The sequence below is a fragment of the Monodelphis domestica genome, chromosome 4, assembly GCF_027887165.1.
Source record: "Monodelphis domestica isolate mMonDom1 chromosome 4, mMonDom1.pri, whole genome shotgun sequence".
NCBI lineage: Eukaryota > Metazoa > Chordata > Mammalia > Didelphimorphia > Didelphidae > Monodelphis > Monodelphis domestica.
Genome location: NC_077230.1, coordinates 222,810,833 through 222,830,711, shown reverse-complemented (window position 1 = coordinate 222,830,711; position 19,879 = coordinate 222,810,833). Strand labels below are relative to the sequence as shown.

The 19,879-nt window shown below is 35.2% G+C and overlaps 1 protein-coding gene across 3 annotated transcripts in view; it reads right to left on the bottom strand.

Moving 5' to 3' along the window:
• Positions 1-19,879, bottom strand: part of AOX1 (aldehyde oxidase 1) — a 103,477-nt gene that overhangs the window by 6,694 nt on the left and 76,904 nt on the right. For all 3 annotated transcript variants that reach the window (XM_007494589.3, XM_056825097.1, NM_001291666.1), the window contains exons 27-32: positions 17,652-17,747; positions 14,175-14,303; positions 12,325-12,399; positions 9,698-9,750; positions 7,177-7,291; positions 2,075-2,140 (exon numbers count right to left, since the gene is read on the bottom strand). In XM_007494589.3, coding sequence (XP_007494651.1) covers positions 2,075-2,140; positions 7,177-7,291; positions 9,698-9,750; positions 12,325-12,399; positions 14,175-14,303; positions 17,652-17,747 — 534 coding nt within the window. The remainder of the gene's footprint in view (positions 1-2,074; positions 2,141-7,176; positions 7,292-9,697; positions 9,751-12,324; positions 12,400-14,174; positions 14,304-17,651; positions 17,748-19,879) is intronic.

Sequence of the window (19,879 nt, the reverse complement as noted above, 5' to 3'; positions counted from 1 at the left end):
CACTGACTCTATGATACAGGATCCAAAAAATATTTCTGTAAATTAGAACAATAGTCTGGATCTAAGGAGATGAAAATTATTAGGTATAAATATAAAATCCTATAGGGATCTAATTATCAATTGCATAAGTACAGGTTAGAGGATATATTCTAGACAAGAGTTCATGTAAAAAATATCTAGAGGTTCCAATCAACTGCAAGGTCAATAAAATTCAACAATATAATACGATAACCTAAAAAGTAAGCATAATTTTAGACTCTACTAACAGTAGCAGGAACCAGAATCAGTGATGATACAACATCTCATCTGAAATCTTATGTTTATTTAGGGTTTCAACAAGAGAAATATGTCTAGAGAAGGGCAGTTCTAATGTTAAGGCTAGCGGCCAATTAATGAGAATCAATTGTAGGAATTGGGGATGATTAGCCTGGAAAAGAAAAGGCTAAGGGTGGGACATGATAGCTTCTTATAGAAGAAACTGTCAAGATCATCCAATAAAACCACTCAATTTAGAGAAAAGCAGTTTTCCCCTGCCACATTCTGTATCCAATTCAGTTTGACATGACAGTAGGGTTGCTCTAAATAGTACTAATATGGCCAGACCAATATCCAGAAAGTAACATTTTTATAAGCTTAATCCACTATGTAGAAAACATTGAATAATTGAACAAGTCCAACCAATTTCCTCCCTGTGGTTTTTAGATACTGATATCTTTCTAAATTCTAGACCTGTATCTCCACAAATACATTGAATGGGCACCTCAAAAAGCCTATACAAAAATGAACTCATTATCTTCTTCCTATGCCTGTTCATCCTTTTTACTTCCCCGGACTTTTTGTTTCTATGGTTGGTTGGTTGTTTTTTTTATTTTTTTTAAGACAGCCTGTTATAGTAAGTTGAGAGCTGGACTTGGAATCAGAAATACATGTATTTAAATCATATCTCAAACACTAACTAGCTTGATGCTGGGCAAGTCTCTTAATTAGTTAATCCCTCCAAGACTGTTTGTTAATCTACAAAAATTAAGGATAATAATAGCACTTACCTCAAGGATTATTTTGTATGGCTCAAATGAGACATAGTTGTGTATAGCTTTTTTAAACCTTAAAGGATGGGGGCAGCTAGGTGGCTCAGTGGATTGAGAGCCAAGCCCAGAGATGGGAAGCTCTTGGGTTCAAATCTTGACTCAGACACTTACTAGCTATGTGATCCCCCCAACAGTAAATCACTTAATCCCCATTGCCAAGCCCTAATTGCTCTTCTGTCTTGGAAGTATTCATTCTGAGATGGAAGGTAAAGATAAAAAATACTTCCAAATATTATGTAAATGCTGGCTGTTATTATTTCTGTTAACCACCTCACTAAATCATAGACAATCTTTTAATATACCAACTCATATCCTATTTCTGTACACCATGATGATGTCCCAAATTGAGAATAAAATGATTCCCTCATTTTCTGAATTCCTTGAGCACTTGTCTCTATGGCGTTTACTTAGCAAGTCATTATAAACCCAGGTACTATTCTCTCACATTACTGTCTTTTCTCTCAAACTAGATTCTAAGATTTAAGCTCAAAATTTTACTCTTTGAGAGTTAATGGCCAAAATAGGCATCATCTTTGTGGACAAACTCATGATGATTTCTAAGCATAGACTAGTTTAGAATACTTGTGCTTTTCTTGCCAACTGGGCACACAGTAGGTGCTTGATAAATATTTATTGCTTAGTTGACTTTTTTGTAGCATTACGAATCTCAAATAACTAAGGCATCCTTATCCTTCAGATTCTATTTTACAATCTGTAGTCTTGGTCTTTTCTCATATCCAAACTTCTTTAAAATAGCCCAAATATTTCCTGACCTAATATGAGGTAACAGGAACTATTTTGAGCCCTGGGAGAATAAAGATCCCCAGGAGAAGGGAAAGACACCTTTACATAAAAAGTATGGCAAATGAAAGTAATGATTAACTATCTCCCTGAAAATCCTCACAGCATTGTATTATTCTAATCAAAACTAAAATTTTAATTGTGTGATAAATACCAAAAATTGAAAAAAAAATAGTGACACTTACCTGCCCTATATCAAGAGCTGGATTGATACTGTGGCCAATATCCATGACAATGTCTGTTCTTATATTCTGTTAATAAAAATAACAACAGGTCCATTTTTAAAACCAGGTTTAAGGAGAAGAAAAAGCTACATCCAGCTTGGCACTAATTTATTTCTTTTGGGAGAAAGAATTAACAAAAGATTCTACTTAGTGAAAAGGAACATTTTTCAAACTTACATGAATAAAGTCACCAACTTAATAGTTTAGCCACTATTCTCTCTGAAAGAAATAAGTAGTTAACAGAAAAGATGACACTGTCATAAATTACCAATTAAATAAATTGATTCCTATTTCTCAAAAGCCCTAAGAAATGATACAACAGATGCAGAATAACTTGTTCTTCTGTATATTTTCTTATTCCCCTATCACTGTAGCAAAACACGATAAGAAATAGTATCCACATTCTTTCTCCAAAATAAATGTTTATAGAACTTGGTGTGCCACAAGAACAAGAACAAGAACTATCTCATCTCTTATCCTAGGTTTTTATTTTCACAGAAGTAAAAGTGCTGAACGTCAAGGTTGGGATTTAGAAAGCAGAACTTCTCTACTAATCTGCAAATGAAAAGCAATGTGTTGGGGTAGCCAGCCTGCCTCCCTCAAAAGCCCTGAGGACTCTCATCTGTCATGGGATCAGGATTAACTGTAGTAATTAGTGGAAACTATAAAAACTGAAGAGTGTACTCTTTGAGCTTATGTCTTCATCTAGATCAGAGGAACTGAATGTGCAGCACACAACACTCCTGAGAGAGACCAGGAGGTGTCCAGGGTGGGCAAAGGGGGTTAGATTAAAATAAAATAAAGTCCTTACCTGATTTTAAGGTGTTGATTAATTAATTAAAAACATATTTTAAGGGTAAATTTGTATTTTTTATTTTCATGTGATTCTCTAAGTCAATACATGACCCAGAGAGATCTTTTTGTATAATTTAGTGGCCTCCATTTCTATTTGAATTTGACACCTTGAATCTAGAGTATTGTCTTCTGAAGACACTTAGTAATACAAGATACTAAATCTTCAAAGACTTGAAACATGTGCCTCACCTGTTCAGCAGGGTGGAGTAGTGAAACCTTCTCTACCATGCCCTTGGCTATTTACCTTCATCCCTTCTTCCCTCCCTCTGCCCCTTTCAGCAACTTTCTTCTTTTTATGAGTTTTCTTCCACCATTTGAATATAAGTACTTAAGGACAGTTTTTATTTCTGCTTACATTTGTATACTCAATACATAGCACACTGCTTTACACATACTAGGTAAAAAGTACTTAATAAATACTGGTTGTCTCAGCTCAGTGATTTGAAAAATATTCCTTTTGACTGGCTAGAATCTTTTGTTATTCCTTTCTGGGAGTCAGGAGACTTGGGTTCTAGTCCCAGATTTTCCACCAACTCACTGTGTGACCCTGACCAAGTCACATCACTTCTCTGGGTCTCAGCTTCCTCGTCTACAAATAAGAGGTCAAACTAAATGACCTCCCAGTTCAAGGGCTCTATTTTGGTGTCTAAAGTCACAAAGGACAAAGTTCTGCTCTATATCTGCAGGCTGAGCCAGACCTATAGGAGGTTACTAGCCAAGTTAGAACATTTGGGGCAGCCCCAAAACCTACCATGACAGGGAACATGTTCTGTTTTCAATGTTTTCAATGTGCCCTTTGCTACAGCCTAAGGCTGGAAAGGAGGGCAGGAGACAAATTCAGAATACAGATGAAATGCTTATCCCGAAGACAAATAGCACACAAAGATGCAAAACCCAGCATAGCCCTTCAAAGAGTATTCAATCCAGTGGTTAATGACTGCACATACCCAACTGAATTGGTTAGAACCACTGGGCTTACCCAGGAAGCTTGACTTGGTAGGGGAAGGAGGGAAGAAAAAATGTAACTTAAGACACTCATATTTATATTTACTTTAAATTTTACAAAGCACTTTCTTCACAACAGCCCTGTGAGGTAGATAGCTTAAGTACTACTAGACCCATTTAACATCTCAAGAAATTGCGACTTACTGAGGTTAAAAGACATTCCAATGATACACAATCTATATTGGGACTAAGGTAGTATATCCAGATCTCCTGATAACAGATCCAGTGCTCTTCCTCTAAAGTCAACAATCTGGCAGCAGATTACCTAGAACTTTGTAGGCTTGGCATTCAGTCAGTTCTACGACCCCTGCTAGGACAAATCATCAGTGCTGTTCTCTTAAAAACTGTTCTGGCGGGCTGAAAAACTATTTGAGGAACTCCAAGAATTATCATATTTTTAGAGTGTTACAATCTTGTCCTAGGACCTTGGGCAGTTTGGAAGCACAGCTTGGAAATGTGCAAGTACAGATGAGGCAGAAAGCCTTCTAATCTCCCTTCTCCTGGGAGAAGGGCTGGAGAAGTCAGATATAGTAAGGAGAAATGAAATGTTGTGCAATGATACTTCATGATCTCTCCAGCATGTACACCAAGTCCCAGTGATAAGCATTATGTTTGATAGCAACCATAGAGAGGTAACCTTGCTTGAATTTCATGGCCATTGCCTTGATAGACTGGGGTTAGATAAACAAGGTTTGTCAATCTTCAAAAAACAAGAGGACTCCATTAAGATGACACATTCACATATTGGTGATAAGCTCTGTCCAGATCACACTTCAAAAACATCACCTTGAGGGACGCTGGGGGGTGTTTGGATCAGTGTGGATCATGGATGTCCTGAACTAGCAGTGCATTCTTTTTGCAGTAACCTTGGGACCAATCTTCTGACCCTGACAGCTTGGTCCTCTTGTCAACTGTAAGTATATAATTGTCCCCAGTAATCAAAGTGATGGCCATATATATTTCTTAAAGCTGACCAGTTAATTTGTTTTGTGCAACCCCAGCAAAGGTTGAAGTCACATGATGAGGAAAACTATAGCCAGCCTAAAAATATCATTTGAGAAATACTTTGGAATTTTGTTGATTGGTAGAAGGAAAGGGGGAAAGGAGAGCAAGGGGAGATGACAGAATAGAAGGGGGACTTCTCTTACATAATTCAGAAAGTTATAAAAATTCTTCACTATTCAATGAAAAGTTGTACATGGCCCATTACCTGATTAAAGAAGGTCACTTTCCTGGCAACCAGGAAATAGAATTATTGGTTGACACACAATAAATTTATATTGATCTAAGTCTGACTCAGCAGGCCTTTGAGAATGCTCATTTATATATATATTTTTTTCAAATAAGAAATAACTAACAATTACAGGTCACCCTGATCTGATAACACCAAATGTCCTTGGTAACATTCTCTGGGCTAAATATTGAGCTTAAAAATTGTTGTTTAAATTTTTAAAATAAAGATATTTAAGCTAAAGAATATCAGTTGAGCTTTTCATTTACATTCCAAGTATAAGTTCCTGATCTTTTCATTCAAGAATCTGACTCCAACTTAGCCTTAGGTCATATTATTTTCCTTTACATGTCTATGTTCCAACTAAACTAGGCTACTCTTTATTTCATCTATTCTTGGCCTCTCCTCTCCTATTCTCCCAAACCTAAAATGGACTTCCTCTTAGCATGGTACAATGGTAAGAAAACTGACTTCTAGATTCAAAGTACCTGAGTTCAAATTTTATCTGTGTTGTACCCATAACTGAGGGTAAGTCTCAGCTTTCTCTTCTGGAAAATGATGGGTTTAGACTAGATGACCTCTGAGTTTCCTTTTCATGTCCAAGTCTATAATCCATGTATGAACATTTTTCCTTTCCTTCAAGGTCCAACTTTCCAGAATCCTCTGAGTTTTCCTCAATGATACCAAACAAAAATTTATTTTCTCTCTCTTTGCCTCTTCTTCTCCTTTCACTTTTCCCTCTCCCTCTCTTTCTATTTTTCAAACTTTCATAGAATATTATGCCATTTCACTCTTCCTCATATTTACCATACTTATCAGTGTACAAGTCTCCACCTCCCTTAATTCCAGGAGCAGTGGAAAGATATTTAAAAAAATAATTTGGGGCATCAGATAAGGAAAAAATTTTGTGTCTGACTCTTCACGACCCCATTTGGGGTTTTCTTGGCTGAGGTCTTGGAGTGGTTTGCCATTTCCTATTCCAGCTTAATTTTGAGATAAAGAACTGAGGCAAACTGGGTTAAGTGACTTGCACAGGATCATACATCTATTAGGTATCTGAAGCCAGATTTGAACTCTGGAAAATGAATCTTCCTGAGACCAGTACTCTGGTTGCCCCTTTCTAATAATCAGAGCTATTCAAAATTGTAAGGGGCTTCAATGAATTAGTGGGCTTCTTTTCAATGGAAGTCTTCAAGCAAAAAGTGGCTATCACTTGCCATGTATGCTGTTCTGAAGATTCCTTTTCTGATATGTGTTGGAATAAATGGTGTCAACTGGATTTTCTGCAAGTATCAAGTTTGCCCCTGCCCCCTGAGAACTCACCTTAAAGGAAATACCAAGCATACCAGTTTTGGACTGAACAATAGACCCTGAAGTATTTGGTGACCCCGGTTTGGGTGATAGACATAGTCTATCATAGTTGAGTACCTACATAGTTGAGTACCTTTATTTGTCTTAGTAGCTTCTCCCATTGTATTAAAGCCCAGCTCTGGGTTTGACCCTTTCTTTTTGCATTCCTTGTAGTAGACCAGTCTCTGATACCCCAGCTCCTGGCTGCAGCCTGCTTGCAGCTTGTCTGTGCATGCTTGCTGTACCAAGTTCTCCAGCGGGTATAAAGGACCCCAAGTTCTGCCACTCTTAGGAGAGTCATCTTGCAGGGTGCTTTCTCCCAGGGATACAGTTCCCAGAGTCCCAGATCTCTTGGCTTTGTGTGGTTTTTAGACCCTTCACTCTGTGTGGCGGCCAAAACTGAACACTATCTCTTTCCTGATTAAAGACAAGGTTTTCCTGACTACTTTAGTAGTTCTGTGTTATTTCCAAGTTAACAATGGCTGCTGCAGACATACTAACCAATTCTGAGAATCTGTGATTTGGTTACATAAGCCTGGCATCATCTGCTTTAAGGGAGGGGTGGAATTCAGCCTACAAGTTAAGCCTATGTTGAAGATTATATAAATAAGCAGTTAGTTACCTTATGATCTCCTGTCAGGCAGTCAATTTCAACTTCTGAACAGGCAGTTCCATACACGCAGTAGTGAAATAAGTGACCTTCGCCTTTTTCCCAGTCCATGTTTGACTCATAGCCCCTGTTGAAAATGTAGATCTTTTAAGTATTTTGGAGGAGACAGGTTATAACTGGGAGCACACTGTGTCAGAAAGAACCCTGCACTTGAAGATGGCCAGAGTTCAGGTTTTGGCTTTGGCACTTACAAATCCAAGTGACTATTTGTTGTTGTTCATTCATTTCTATTTTATCTGACCCTTTGTGATCCCATTTGGGTTTTTTGTTGTTGGTTTTTGTTGGTTTTTTTTTTTTTGGCAAAGCTACTGAGGTAATTTTCCATTTCCTTCTCTAACTCATTTTTCAGATGAGGAAACTTAGGCAAACATAGTTAAATTCTGGGGTAGTTTGCCAGTTCCTTCTCCAACTCTTTTTTCAGATGAGGAAACTTGGGCAAACAAGGTTAAATGGTCTTTTCAGGATCACATAGAAAGTAAATGTCTGAAGCCAGATTTGAATTCTGGCCTTCTTGACTGAAGGCTAAGCACTCCCTCTACTCTATCACCCATGTGTCTAAATGATAAGGCAAATCACTTAACTTATCTTAACTCTTAGCCTCTTTTCCTCATGTGGCTCCTCAGCTTCCTCATTTGTAAAATATGGATATAACACTTACATGAACTACTCTTGACAACTGTCATGAGAAGACTACTTTGTAACTGTAAAATAATAAAAATATTGAGCTATCATAAGTAGGCAATATTTATTATTTTAAGAAATCTGGTTGAACTTAATTTCACAGGTATTATAAACTATGTTTAAAACAAAAGGCTTAGAAATCAATCAGATCTCTGGGAGATACAGCAGATTGTTCAGTCCACTGAAAGGCAAAAGTATTGCATGAAACCTAAGAATCATTTCATTGATGCTTGAGGAGTATTTCCAGGCCACTTCGACCATGTTGATACAACACACACACACACACACACACACACACACACACACACACACACAAGCATCTCATTCCGCACTCTTATTCCAAACCTCCAGAAGGCCCTAAACAAATGATTTAGGTCATAAGAAAGACCCTCCAAAAATACTGCCCTCTCAAGAAGTATTTTGCCTACAATGGGGCTTAATCTAACATGAAGGTCTTAATACTTGTTTTTTCTAATAAATACTCAAAGCTTTCCACATCTTCTAGACCAGAGAAGTCAAACACATATTTCAAAACCCTCTTTAATATAGTCTGAACCAGATTAAAATGTAATTGGGGAATATTTAACAAAATAAATAACAATATTATAAACACAGACAATGTAATGTGTAGTTTTCCAAATCAATGTGGCCACAAGCATCCTTATATATGGTTTAATGTTCCCCATTTCTGAGTTTTACACCTATGTTATAAACTGACACTGGGCCCCCAAGAAATAATATAAGAGGCTTATAATCAAATCCCTTGGTACAACTTGTCAAGTCTTAGCCTCTCATGAGCCAAATGAGCCAATGAGCCAAAATGAACCAAAAAAACCCAAATGGAGTCAAAAAGGGTCAGACAAAATAGAAATGAATGACAACAACATGGCCTGTAATACTAAGATGACACCACTCTATCCATCATTCTCTATCATTAACCTGGACATCCATTTTCAGATCAAACAATCTGTAGCAGTTCATTGTTTAACCCTTAGTCTTTCAGTGTTGAGACACGTTTTGAGAGTAGGAAGTAAGCAGGAGCATCGAAGGTTACTGATTTGTTAGTACAAATTCTTCCCTTCTTTTGCTAAATTCACCCTAGATAGGATATGAAAGACTTCCAAACATTTATTCTAGAAGATTCCCTAGGAATGAGAAAAATTGTTTTAAAATGATAAAAAGAACAAGATGCAACTCTCCTGCCCTCTCATGAATTTTTGTTGGGCATCCCTGATAAACTTATTATTTTTGTTGCAATATTATCTATTCAACTGCAAGTTCTCCCTCTGTCATTTTAGACATTTGTACTTTTAAATAAGGATTAGAAGCTCAATGTTAGTGTATCATATTATAAGACAATATAAAATAGTTTTTGTCAAAATTACAGAGAGGAAAGTTTCCCTAGTTACACTATTTTTTAAAAATCATATTCTAAAAAAGAATTTCTATTTATTTCTTTCAAGTATTCTTTACTAGTTTTCATCTTTGAAATTCTTCCTCTTCTCACTTCAACAGTGAGATGGTATCATCTTACCTCATATTTTAACAATTCTAGGGGGTAACTGGGTGGCTCAGTGGATTGAGAGTCAGGTCCAGAGATGGGAAGTCTTGGGTTCAAACCTGACCTCAGATGCTTCCTAGCTGTGTGACCCTAGGCAAGTCACTTAAACCTAATTGCCTAGCCCTTACCACTCTTCTGCCTTGAAACCTATATACAGTATTGATTTTAGGATGAAAAGTAAAGGTATAAAAGAAAAAATAATCCTAGGAGGGGGTTGAAAAGATTTTGTACCTGAAATATCCAGTTGCTGAAAGACTAATGCTTTGATTAAAAGCTTCTTGTGCCTGAAAAAGATGAGCATATTTTCTCATATAATATGAGATGTGTTTAATAAGAAACAAAAGCTAAATGTAACATTTTATCTTTGTTTTCATTTATAATCTTATTCTAAATTAAGTAATCCTCTATCTGGTCAGTAACTTTTCCATCTTATTACAAATTAAATGGAAAACCTACAACAGCATGCAGAACAATTTTCTGTCCCAGTTTCAGTACAACTTCCCCTACCTTTAGAAAGTCCAATGACTAAATTTTAGTCTTCTGAGGGCTGTGATAGCCAACTTCATTGCCTTCTGGCCGAATTGATGATGTTTTTAAAATTAAAATATTCATATGACAACCATTTGCATCTTTAACGTCATCAGTGTAGAATTTTCTACACAACCCATACAAGAGTAATGGGACAATCATCCCATCCTGTGCAGCTGCCATATTCTCCTGTAAGTTTGTCACAGGGACTATGCTGGCAGCCTCCTTACTTTCTCCTGACATTGGGAGGGTATCAGTAGAGTACGATGGCTAGCCGTCTGTCTGCCGTTCTTCATCTTTTCCATATGGACATCCTGTCTTCTCTTCCTACAATATAACTATCTTATTATTGCCTCATGACCAGTTTATAATGAGCATAAAACAATGCTTCAAGAATCTGCAGTGGTGATGCTTTTCCTTTGTCCCGCTTTTGGAGGAAAGGGGCAGGGGAGAAGAGAGAAAGGTAGCAATAATATCGTCAAAAAATAAACAGTCTTTGAAGCATTTTTAAAAACACAAAATGAACAGAAGAAACTTCATAAGGAAACACAGATGAGCAATACAGCTTTGAAAGTAACATTTTGAATTTATTATATACTTAAAAGGAAAAGTGTTTTACATAAAGCCACAAATTTCCATTATGTATACATAATGGAAATTTGTGGTATATTTAAGCTTTCATCTGCTCTACTTTGTTTAATGAAATGTTTATTTACTTGGTCTTTGTTTAGAATTTTTAAAATGCTAAAGAATTTATTGCAGCCCTTTACAGTGTCTGTGACTGAGTTTATGGGTTTCAAAATTGTGGATATATACTAATACTAAAGAGGAAAAACGAGAACATAAAAGAAGAATTCCATCAAATTGTATCCATTGCATTGAAAATCCCCCTGGTTGCCATGTGTACACAACAGGCTGTAGAGCTAGAGCTAGATATTTTTTCTCCTTGAACAAACTAAAAAAATTTACTTCCTTGGAGCAGCTGGGTCACTCAGTGGATTGAGAGCCAGGATAGAAATGGAAGGTCCTGCCTTCAAACGCTACCTCAGACACTACCTAGCTGTATGACTTTGGGCAAGTCACTTCACCCCATTGCCTAGCCTTTACTGTTCTTCTGTCCTGGTTGGGTTTAAAAAAATTATATTCTCTGTGTGTTGACAGTTGAATCATCACTATAACATGTGATTGGACTACATGCTATGGAGAATAGAATCCTTTATTATAAAAAGTAATATAAAAGTAAGTAATAAAATAAATAATAAAAATAAATATATAAATAAATAAATATATAAATATAACTATAAATAGACAAATAGAGTGAAAATAAATAAAGTAAATAAATAAATTTTAAAAAATTTTAAAAAGTAATATAAAAATGTCCCTAGTTATGTGGCCCTGTGTATTGTGCCCTGGCTAATGTGTGGTGCAGTAGAAGGACTATCTGGAATATACACATACACAATATGCACATACTGCAAAACTCAGCTTAGTAACTTGTCAGCTGTGTGACTTACTCTCACTTATTCTCTCTAAGCCTAAATTTCCTCATCTGTATAATAGCCAGGTTGGTCTACATGATTTTTTATATTAAGTCCTTGCTAATCCCTTGAAGGAACTAGGGATGTTTTGCATGGAAAAGAGAATTCTCAAGAAGGACCCTCACTATGTTTTAAATAATTGAAGAACTGGTGCATGGAAAAGGGCTTGGACTTGCTCTATTTGGCATCAGAAGGTATAATCAAGAACAACAGGTAGGGCTTGCAAAAAGGCAAATAGAGTTTTGATATCAGGAAAAATCTCAATAATTAGAACTATTCCAAAGTGCAATTAGCTGGCAGTCCCTAGAAGTCAAGAACTCCCTCTCCCTTTTAAACAGAGGCTGAATGTCCATTTATTAGGGATACTGTGGTAGGGAGGCCTGCTGGGGTCCCTTTCAACTCTAAGCATCTGGGTTCTGTGACTCAGTCAAAGTTCATTGTTCAGGACTGGAAAATGTTACACAGAATAAGCTTGGGAAACCCCTTCTTCCACCTACCAAGAATCCATGGCATCTACTCTTTTCCTAGAAATGTCCTTTATCAATTTAGCCCTAGGATATTATTGCCATTAAAGAAAGAGGCAAATAAATCTTGAGACAGAATACTTGAGAGTCTAAAACTAAAGCTATCAAAATCCAATCCCAAACTTCAGCAATCTGTCCCTTTATTTCCTCCTCAGTGATCATTCTATTTACTACGATGGTATCTTCCAGAACCCCTTGCTAAAGCTTATGAGGGACTTTTCTTGTAACAAGAACTGCTTCTGATTCATTCACATGAAAAAAATCTTACCCACTCCTTCCATGTGCCATAAGGGTTTTTGCTAATGATGGGCTCCAGACGCTTTCGAAGAATTTGACAAGCATCCTATAGTTGATGAAAAAATTAAAATTATGATGGTAGTGTTGCAAAGGAAGAAATTAACCTAGATACTTGAGGGGAAAATGGCCCCAAATTAGAATTTTTTAAAAGCTCAATTGGATGCAAACAACAGAATAAATTTGCAAATTGATTCTGTCAGACCAATGTCATTAATGCCTATGGATTTATATCTGGTTTATAAGAGTATAGAGTAGATTATAAGATCACTAAAGACCATGGTTCATCTTATTTCTTCCAGAGTCTAAACAGAGCTTTGTATTCTCTTTGTGCTAAATAAATGTTTGTTGAATGAATTAACCTGATATCTTCTTCCAACTTGTTTATAGTAAGAATAAACAATCTACTATTAATTCTGAGAAGAATGGAGGCAGTCATAATTTGAGATGAATCTGCAGTATTGTGTGGTTGTTATATAAGTTAGCATAATGCTAGGACATGTACATGGCCTAGAGGAAACTGGGGCCAGGCCAGTAAATTTGAGCCATCCCAGAATTAACTAAAATTAAAGCTATTCCATAAACTATATAGGACAATGAAGTACTTGAGGTGTCACCACTTTGGACAAAAATTTTTGAAAGAAGCTTAACTCAAAGTAGAATAATAATCTTATTTACAGGCTGGACTTTCTGTGGAGCTGGTCTTTACATGATAGTTTGGAGGGCTTATCTGGGAATAGAGGAGATACTGCCTGACTTTTTAAAGTGGGCTGTACTTTTCCTACAGCATACTGCAAGATCCTTTATTTAATGAAGGCATGTTGATCACAAAGAATGTGGTTGGGTTAGTTGAACATTATCTAGAAGGAGTGTCAACGTGAAAATAAAAGTGGGGTAGATCCAGCTTCAATTTAATCCAATTAACAAATATTTATTAAGTAAGGGATTACAATATAACTACTGACAGGAGGAATATCCAGTCCATTTTTCAAATCTAACATGAAACTTCCCTACTCCAACCAGATTCATCATGTCACTGCCTCCCAAATACATTTTGTATATTCTAATCTCTTGGTCTTTATTTCATGCTACTTTCCAAAGCTTAGAATGCCCAACCCTCTTCTCTTCACCTCTCCAAATCCTACCCATTCCCTTCAGACAGGGGAAAGAACACCATTAGAGTTAGAGATCTTGACTTTGAGGCTTACTTGTTTTACCTTGGAAAAGTCACTTAACTTCCTTGGACCTCAGTTTCCTCACTTAGAAAACGAAGAGGGTCATACTAGATAATCTCTAAAAACCCTTTTTCTGCTAGAACAATGATCATGTAATTCTACTCCACTTCCTTTACCATTGTTAGGCTGGATAAGAAGCTCCCACAATGGGAGTTCTCCATGCTGACAAAATCATATTTTGTATTCTTGTCTTTACCAAAGAGCAAACTGTTAGGTGACCTGTCAGTGTTCACATGACTAGTATCAGAGACAGAATTTGAATCAAAGTCTTCCTTATGTTAAATTCAACACTTTTTTTTCCAGTACACTAGACTGTAAGCTTCTAGAGGATAGGAAAGAAACATCTTTTAGACTTATTTGTAATCCTCTACTCTATCCCTAAAACCCTGGACAAATTGGGTGCTTAATAAATATTTGAATGATTTTCCATTCTCATGTAGAACATATCCCAAAATCTTATTGAGGTTTTAAGCTTTGACAGTTTAAATTCATTAAAAATTTTTAACTTTAATAGCTTAAAATTTTAGTAAGATTTTGGGAGAAGTCTTTATTCAGTCTAAGGATGAAGATATCAGTGCTCTGATTTTACCTTCAGTGCCAGCCCATTGAGATCTGCCACCACAGATCCCCCAGAGACATTTCCATTAGGGATGGTTTCAGTACTTGTTCCCCGCAAATGAATATTGTCCATTGGCATCCCTAACTCACGACTGACAACCTAACAAGGAGAACAAGCTCTTATTAAGAAATGTTCAGTTCAATTCAACAGACATTATTATATCTATTATGATGGCCCCTGTGTTAGAAGTTAAGAATTCAAGGCAAACCCCACTCTTTAACAATTTACAATCTAATAATATAACAATAATGATGATGTAAACAGATGTCAGTTTGCACTAAAACATAAAGAACTGTTTCAACTCAGTTTTTGTTTTAAAATAAAAAAATTTATTGGGTTCCATTATATGTTGTTCTCTTTACTATTTTCACTGGGATTTCTGGTGATGATATGATTGCTGACAATTTAATATACTTAGATAGTCTAGTAGAGAACATTTTTATCAATAGATATAAATCCCCAAAAAGGAATACTGTTTTACACATGAAAATATTTTGCCTATTCCTGTTTGACTTAAATATACTAAATTAAATCATGATAAAGTTAACATTATAGTTAATAATTGAATATAAATTATAATTAATAATAGATTGATAAAATATTTAATGAATTATAATTAATGGTGAATTATATGTGTATGTGTGTGCTTCCTTAAGTGAAAAAGGGAAAATTTTTTGATTGGTCTGAAATCTCAATTCAAATAGACACATCAATTTTTCTATGGTTTGGCTAGTTTTAGGAAAAGGGATTCAAATCATGATAAAAAAAATATCTAAAAATCTGAAAGTCAGGCATGAATTTAAATATGAAATTGAAATTATTTGGAAACAAAATAGGTTTCACATTATTAACATATCTCCCCAGTGAATTTCTTGAAATGCATTTCACTAGGATCGTTAAATTCAAAATTAGAAATGTTGATATTTGTACCCAATCATACGAAGAAAGTAAGTAACACACTTTTATTAAGCACCTACTAGGCAGTGTGCAAAATGCTTTACAAAAGTCTCCTATTTGATTGGAACCTTAAACCTGTAGGCAGGTGCTATTATTATCCTTGTTTTACAAATGAAGAACCTGAAGGAAACAGAGGATGGGTGACTTCCCCAGATCACATAAGTTCTAACATTCTTGACTTTCTCTTTAATGGTTCCATAAATTCCTGGTATTCATTTTAGTGATAGAAACTGTAGATTCAGATATTCTCTCAAACTCTGTATTAATTATGATCACTCTTGAATGAGAAGATATTCTATCTCAGAGTAGAAACTGTAGACTGTAATTCAGGAAGAGAAGCTGTTAAGAGCAAGTTCACAAAGTGAATGAATAAATCTAATTCTTAGTTCTTGATTGTTATTAGATATTTGTACATTCAATCTTGGAACTGGAATTCCCATGAGAGGAGCCACATATACTTTATTTCTAAAAATGCATATTTTGGAGTTCTATATTTATTTGTGGGTGTGTGTTCATGCACAAACGTGTGTCTGGTAAAAATAAAAATTAGATGTGTGATCTGGACAAAAGCTTGAGTTAAAATTTCACAACAAAAAGGCAAGCAGTATTAGAGTATTATAAAAGTAATAGAACAGTGTTATAATAAATATAATAATTACTAATTATTATAACAATAATTCTGTATAAATCCATGGATCACCAATATATATGCACAAAAAATTGAAATGTAAAAATTACCATATAGGTAGTCTTTGTAAGTTTAAGAGAATAAAAACACTCTGAAAATTCAGCCTTCTTAAATTTTATGTATATATAAATATATAATTTCTGAATAGGGATGATGAGTGATATCTAAATTAACTGAGAAAACAGGTTCAACTCTCTAAGAATATAAATTTATCAATGCCAGTCGCATAACAAGTCAGGACCAGGGCTCCTTAGCTTGGCACTGGACCCAAATACAAGGAGAGATAGATTTTTATGCATTGAGAGAAAACAATTAACAGAATATAAACCAGGTATAGAAAGTGGCTCATACAAAGGCACAGAGGTAAGAGGGAAAGAGCTAAGGGAATCAAAGGGAGCAGTGGCATGGGAGGGGAGGGAAAAGTAAAGGAACAGAAGGGGATGGTCATATCAACAGATGAAAAAAGGTCCAAGTGCATGAGGACTAAGAAAAGATCATCTCACTTAGAAGATAGGAGATTATTGATAACCTTAGAAAGAGCTATTTCAGGCAAGTGGCAGAATGGGAAGCCAGTTTGAAAAAAGGTAAGAAATAAGTGTGAGAGTGGCGAGGAAAGAGAAACAGCAAGGGCACATAATTCTTTTTTTTTAAGTATTTGGCAATTAAAGGGAGAAAAGATATAGAGTGATAACTAGAGAAGATGGTATGGTTCAATCATGTATGCCTGTGACTGGTGTCAAGTGATGATGAAGTTGCTGGGAATTGAGGAGGTTGATAAATTGAGAGGCCAGACTCTGCAAAGGGACATCAGTGTGTATAGTGAAGACCTCTTACCCTTTCTAGGATCTTGCCCTATTAATGATTCTCTCTCATCTACAATGAAGTAATGATTGCAGCTTCAGTTCTTTGATAAATTACATAACTTCTTAAAACCTTAGTTTGCTCATCTGTTTACACTCTAAAGAGTTTAGAAATTATATTAATCTCCTTAAAGATTAAACAGATTATTATCTCTCAGATGAACTAGTATAATAATGTGTAATAAGTATATAAGTATAATAATGGCTGACATTTACACAACATTTTAAGATTTGCAAAGCTTTTTATTTAATATCTCATTTAAATCTCAATGCAATTTTGTAAGGGAATTGCTTTTATCATTCCTATTTTACAGTTGCAACATTTTTACTCATGGAGGTTGTGGCCACATCAGTAAGGCTTAATTCCTTCATCTGACAAATGATATTTGCTCTGTGCAAAAATATTCCTTATAAAGTTTCCAACTGCTTTGTTTTCATTCCATACTCACAAAGCAATAATCTGAATCATTATTAAGACTTCTGTTCAATGAGATTACTATTTTCAGTTTTTAGGGCAAATATTTCTCTGTTTGAAAAATTAATAATTTGGAATTTTCACTCAATACAGTCTCTTCTTAAATCAATTAGAATGAATTGTATTTCCTTCCTTCAACTTTGGCCATCTCTAACAAAAAGTCATTCCTAGTTGTTAGTGATGTCTTCCTTAAATTGTTCTATTTATTTATATGTTTAAATGCTGTGTGCCTCCTCCATCAGAATGTAAGCTCCTTGAGGGAAGAACCTGGTTTTTGTTTGTCTGTTTTTTCTTTATATTCCTAGCAACTCAAATAATGCCTTGCATACAATATAATGGGATTGTGTAAACTAGATTAATAGCTTAAAATATTAGTTTATTAAAAAGTAAATACAAAATTAGTACAACTGTTCTCCTTTCATTTTTCATTTTCTCTTCCCAAACACAACACAATTGCTTATTCTTACCTGAATCATTTTAGTGTGAACTCCTTGCCCCATTTCGATTCCACAGTGGGTTACTAGCACAGATCCATCTAGATAGATGTGAACTAGAGCAGCTGCCTAAACAGAAAAAAACAAAACCTGGTTTGGGGCACTCTTATTATTATTGTACAATCATTCATTTAAAACGATTTTCTGTTTGACAAAAATCTATATACATAAAGATTGGTCAGTGACACAATGTCATACATGGAACAAAATCCTAACTCTCTATAAAAGCAATGCATGAGGGGCAGCCAGGTGGCACAGTGGATTGAGAGCCAGGCCTGGAGATAGGAAATCCTGGGTTCAGATGTGATCAAACTCCCTAGTTGTGTGACCCTGGGGAAGTCATTTTAACTCCACTTGCCTTACCCTTAATTCTCTTCTGCCTTGGAACTGATAATTAATATCAATTTTAAGAAAGGAAATAAGTTTAAACTTAATTAATTAAAATAAAAGCAATGTACAAACATGTGAAATCTATACCAGATTATTTTCCTTTTCAGAAAGAAGGAAGGAGAGATAGGTAAGGAGGGAAACAGAGAATTTATAACTCAAAAATAAAATATTATTTAAAAATAAAATTAAATATACATAATTATGGAGTTGGGGGGAGCAATACATGACTCGGGTAACAGAAGTTTCACTCAACCCAAACACACCCACCACTTATCCCTTATCCCAAAATGCAGCCTGCAATAAATTCAGGTTCCAATAAATCTGGTCTTAATATATCTGCCACACCTGCATAATCCTTGGGCGGCATACTAAGCAGATACCTAACTAAGCCATTTTCCTGGGATGTAGCCACTAATACATTACTTTCCAGGTTTGATTATATAGGAAAACAAATAATTGGGTAGTAGTATAATAATTGCTCCATGATGAGTTAAAGAAAAATAATCATAGGGCAGATATCAAGGGGAAAGTTTCATTCTAAGAATAATGGATTGGAAATATTCAGGTAGATCACCTAGATCACTTAGAAGGGACTCAAGTTACAAAAATACATAATGAAGAAATTTTAAAAGTTAAGTTTTCCAGGACTACCAGAGAGAAAGAGCAAGATAAGATTTGAAGAAGATCAATTCGATTCAAGTCTGGAAATAACTTAATTCTCCATAATTTGACTCATACTTACTTATCTCCTCAAAGCCTCAGTTTCCTCTTCCATAATCTTAGAGATTTTGAACTAATGATCTCCATGGCCCCTTTGAGATATGATAGAAAAGCATAATCAAATAGCTCTGGTCTCAGGAGCTGATCAGGGATTCTATTCTAATCTCTAGCTGCGTGAATATCTACAATGGAATAGGAAGGGAAAGTGTCCCAGACTAAAGAGAAGCCTACATTTCAACTATACTGAATCTGCAGAGCCTCTCTGTGTACTCATAGATGAGAACTCTACAAAATCTATACACAAAGCCTCAAATAAAAATGTACCTTGAACAAAAGTTAAACAAGAATTCCTTGAAGAGTTAAAGCAATCTTTTTTTTAAATGGTAAAAATATATATATATATATGTATATATATATATATATATATATATTTAATCAAATTTGAGTAATAGAGGGAGACGGAGAAAAGTAAATGAGACTTAGGGAACAAGATATGAAAAAAAATGTAGCTTAAGAAATGATGTCTTAAAATGATGTCTTAAAAATTACTTATTGGCCAAATCAAAGTTAATGATTCTACAAGGCTTCAAGAAATAATAAAATGAAGTTAAAAATGGAGGAAAGAGGAAAAGATATGGAAGATTTGATGGGGGAAACAGATGTTCTGGAAAATAGATTGAGGAGAGTGAATTTAAGAATCATTAAACTACCTGAAAGTCATGGAAGGAAATAGCTTAGACATCATATTTCAAGAAATCATGAAAAAAAACTGCCTAGATATCTTAAATCCAGAGGGTAAAGTAGAAATGAAAAGAATCCACTGGTCACTGCCTGAAAGAAATCCCAAAATAAACACGCAAAAGAATGTTATAACTTAAGTCCAGAGGTTCTAGGTTTAAAAAAAAACTGCAGAAAGCCAGAAAAAAATAGAATTCAGGTTCAGAAGAGCCAAAGTTGGGATCATATAAGATTTAGTAAATACTACTCTACAGGAGCAGAAAGTGTGGGATAGGATATTCCAAAAGAAACTATATTTATGAATCAGAATAACTTACCCAGAATAACTGAGGATATTCATATAAAGAGAAATT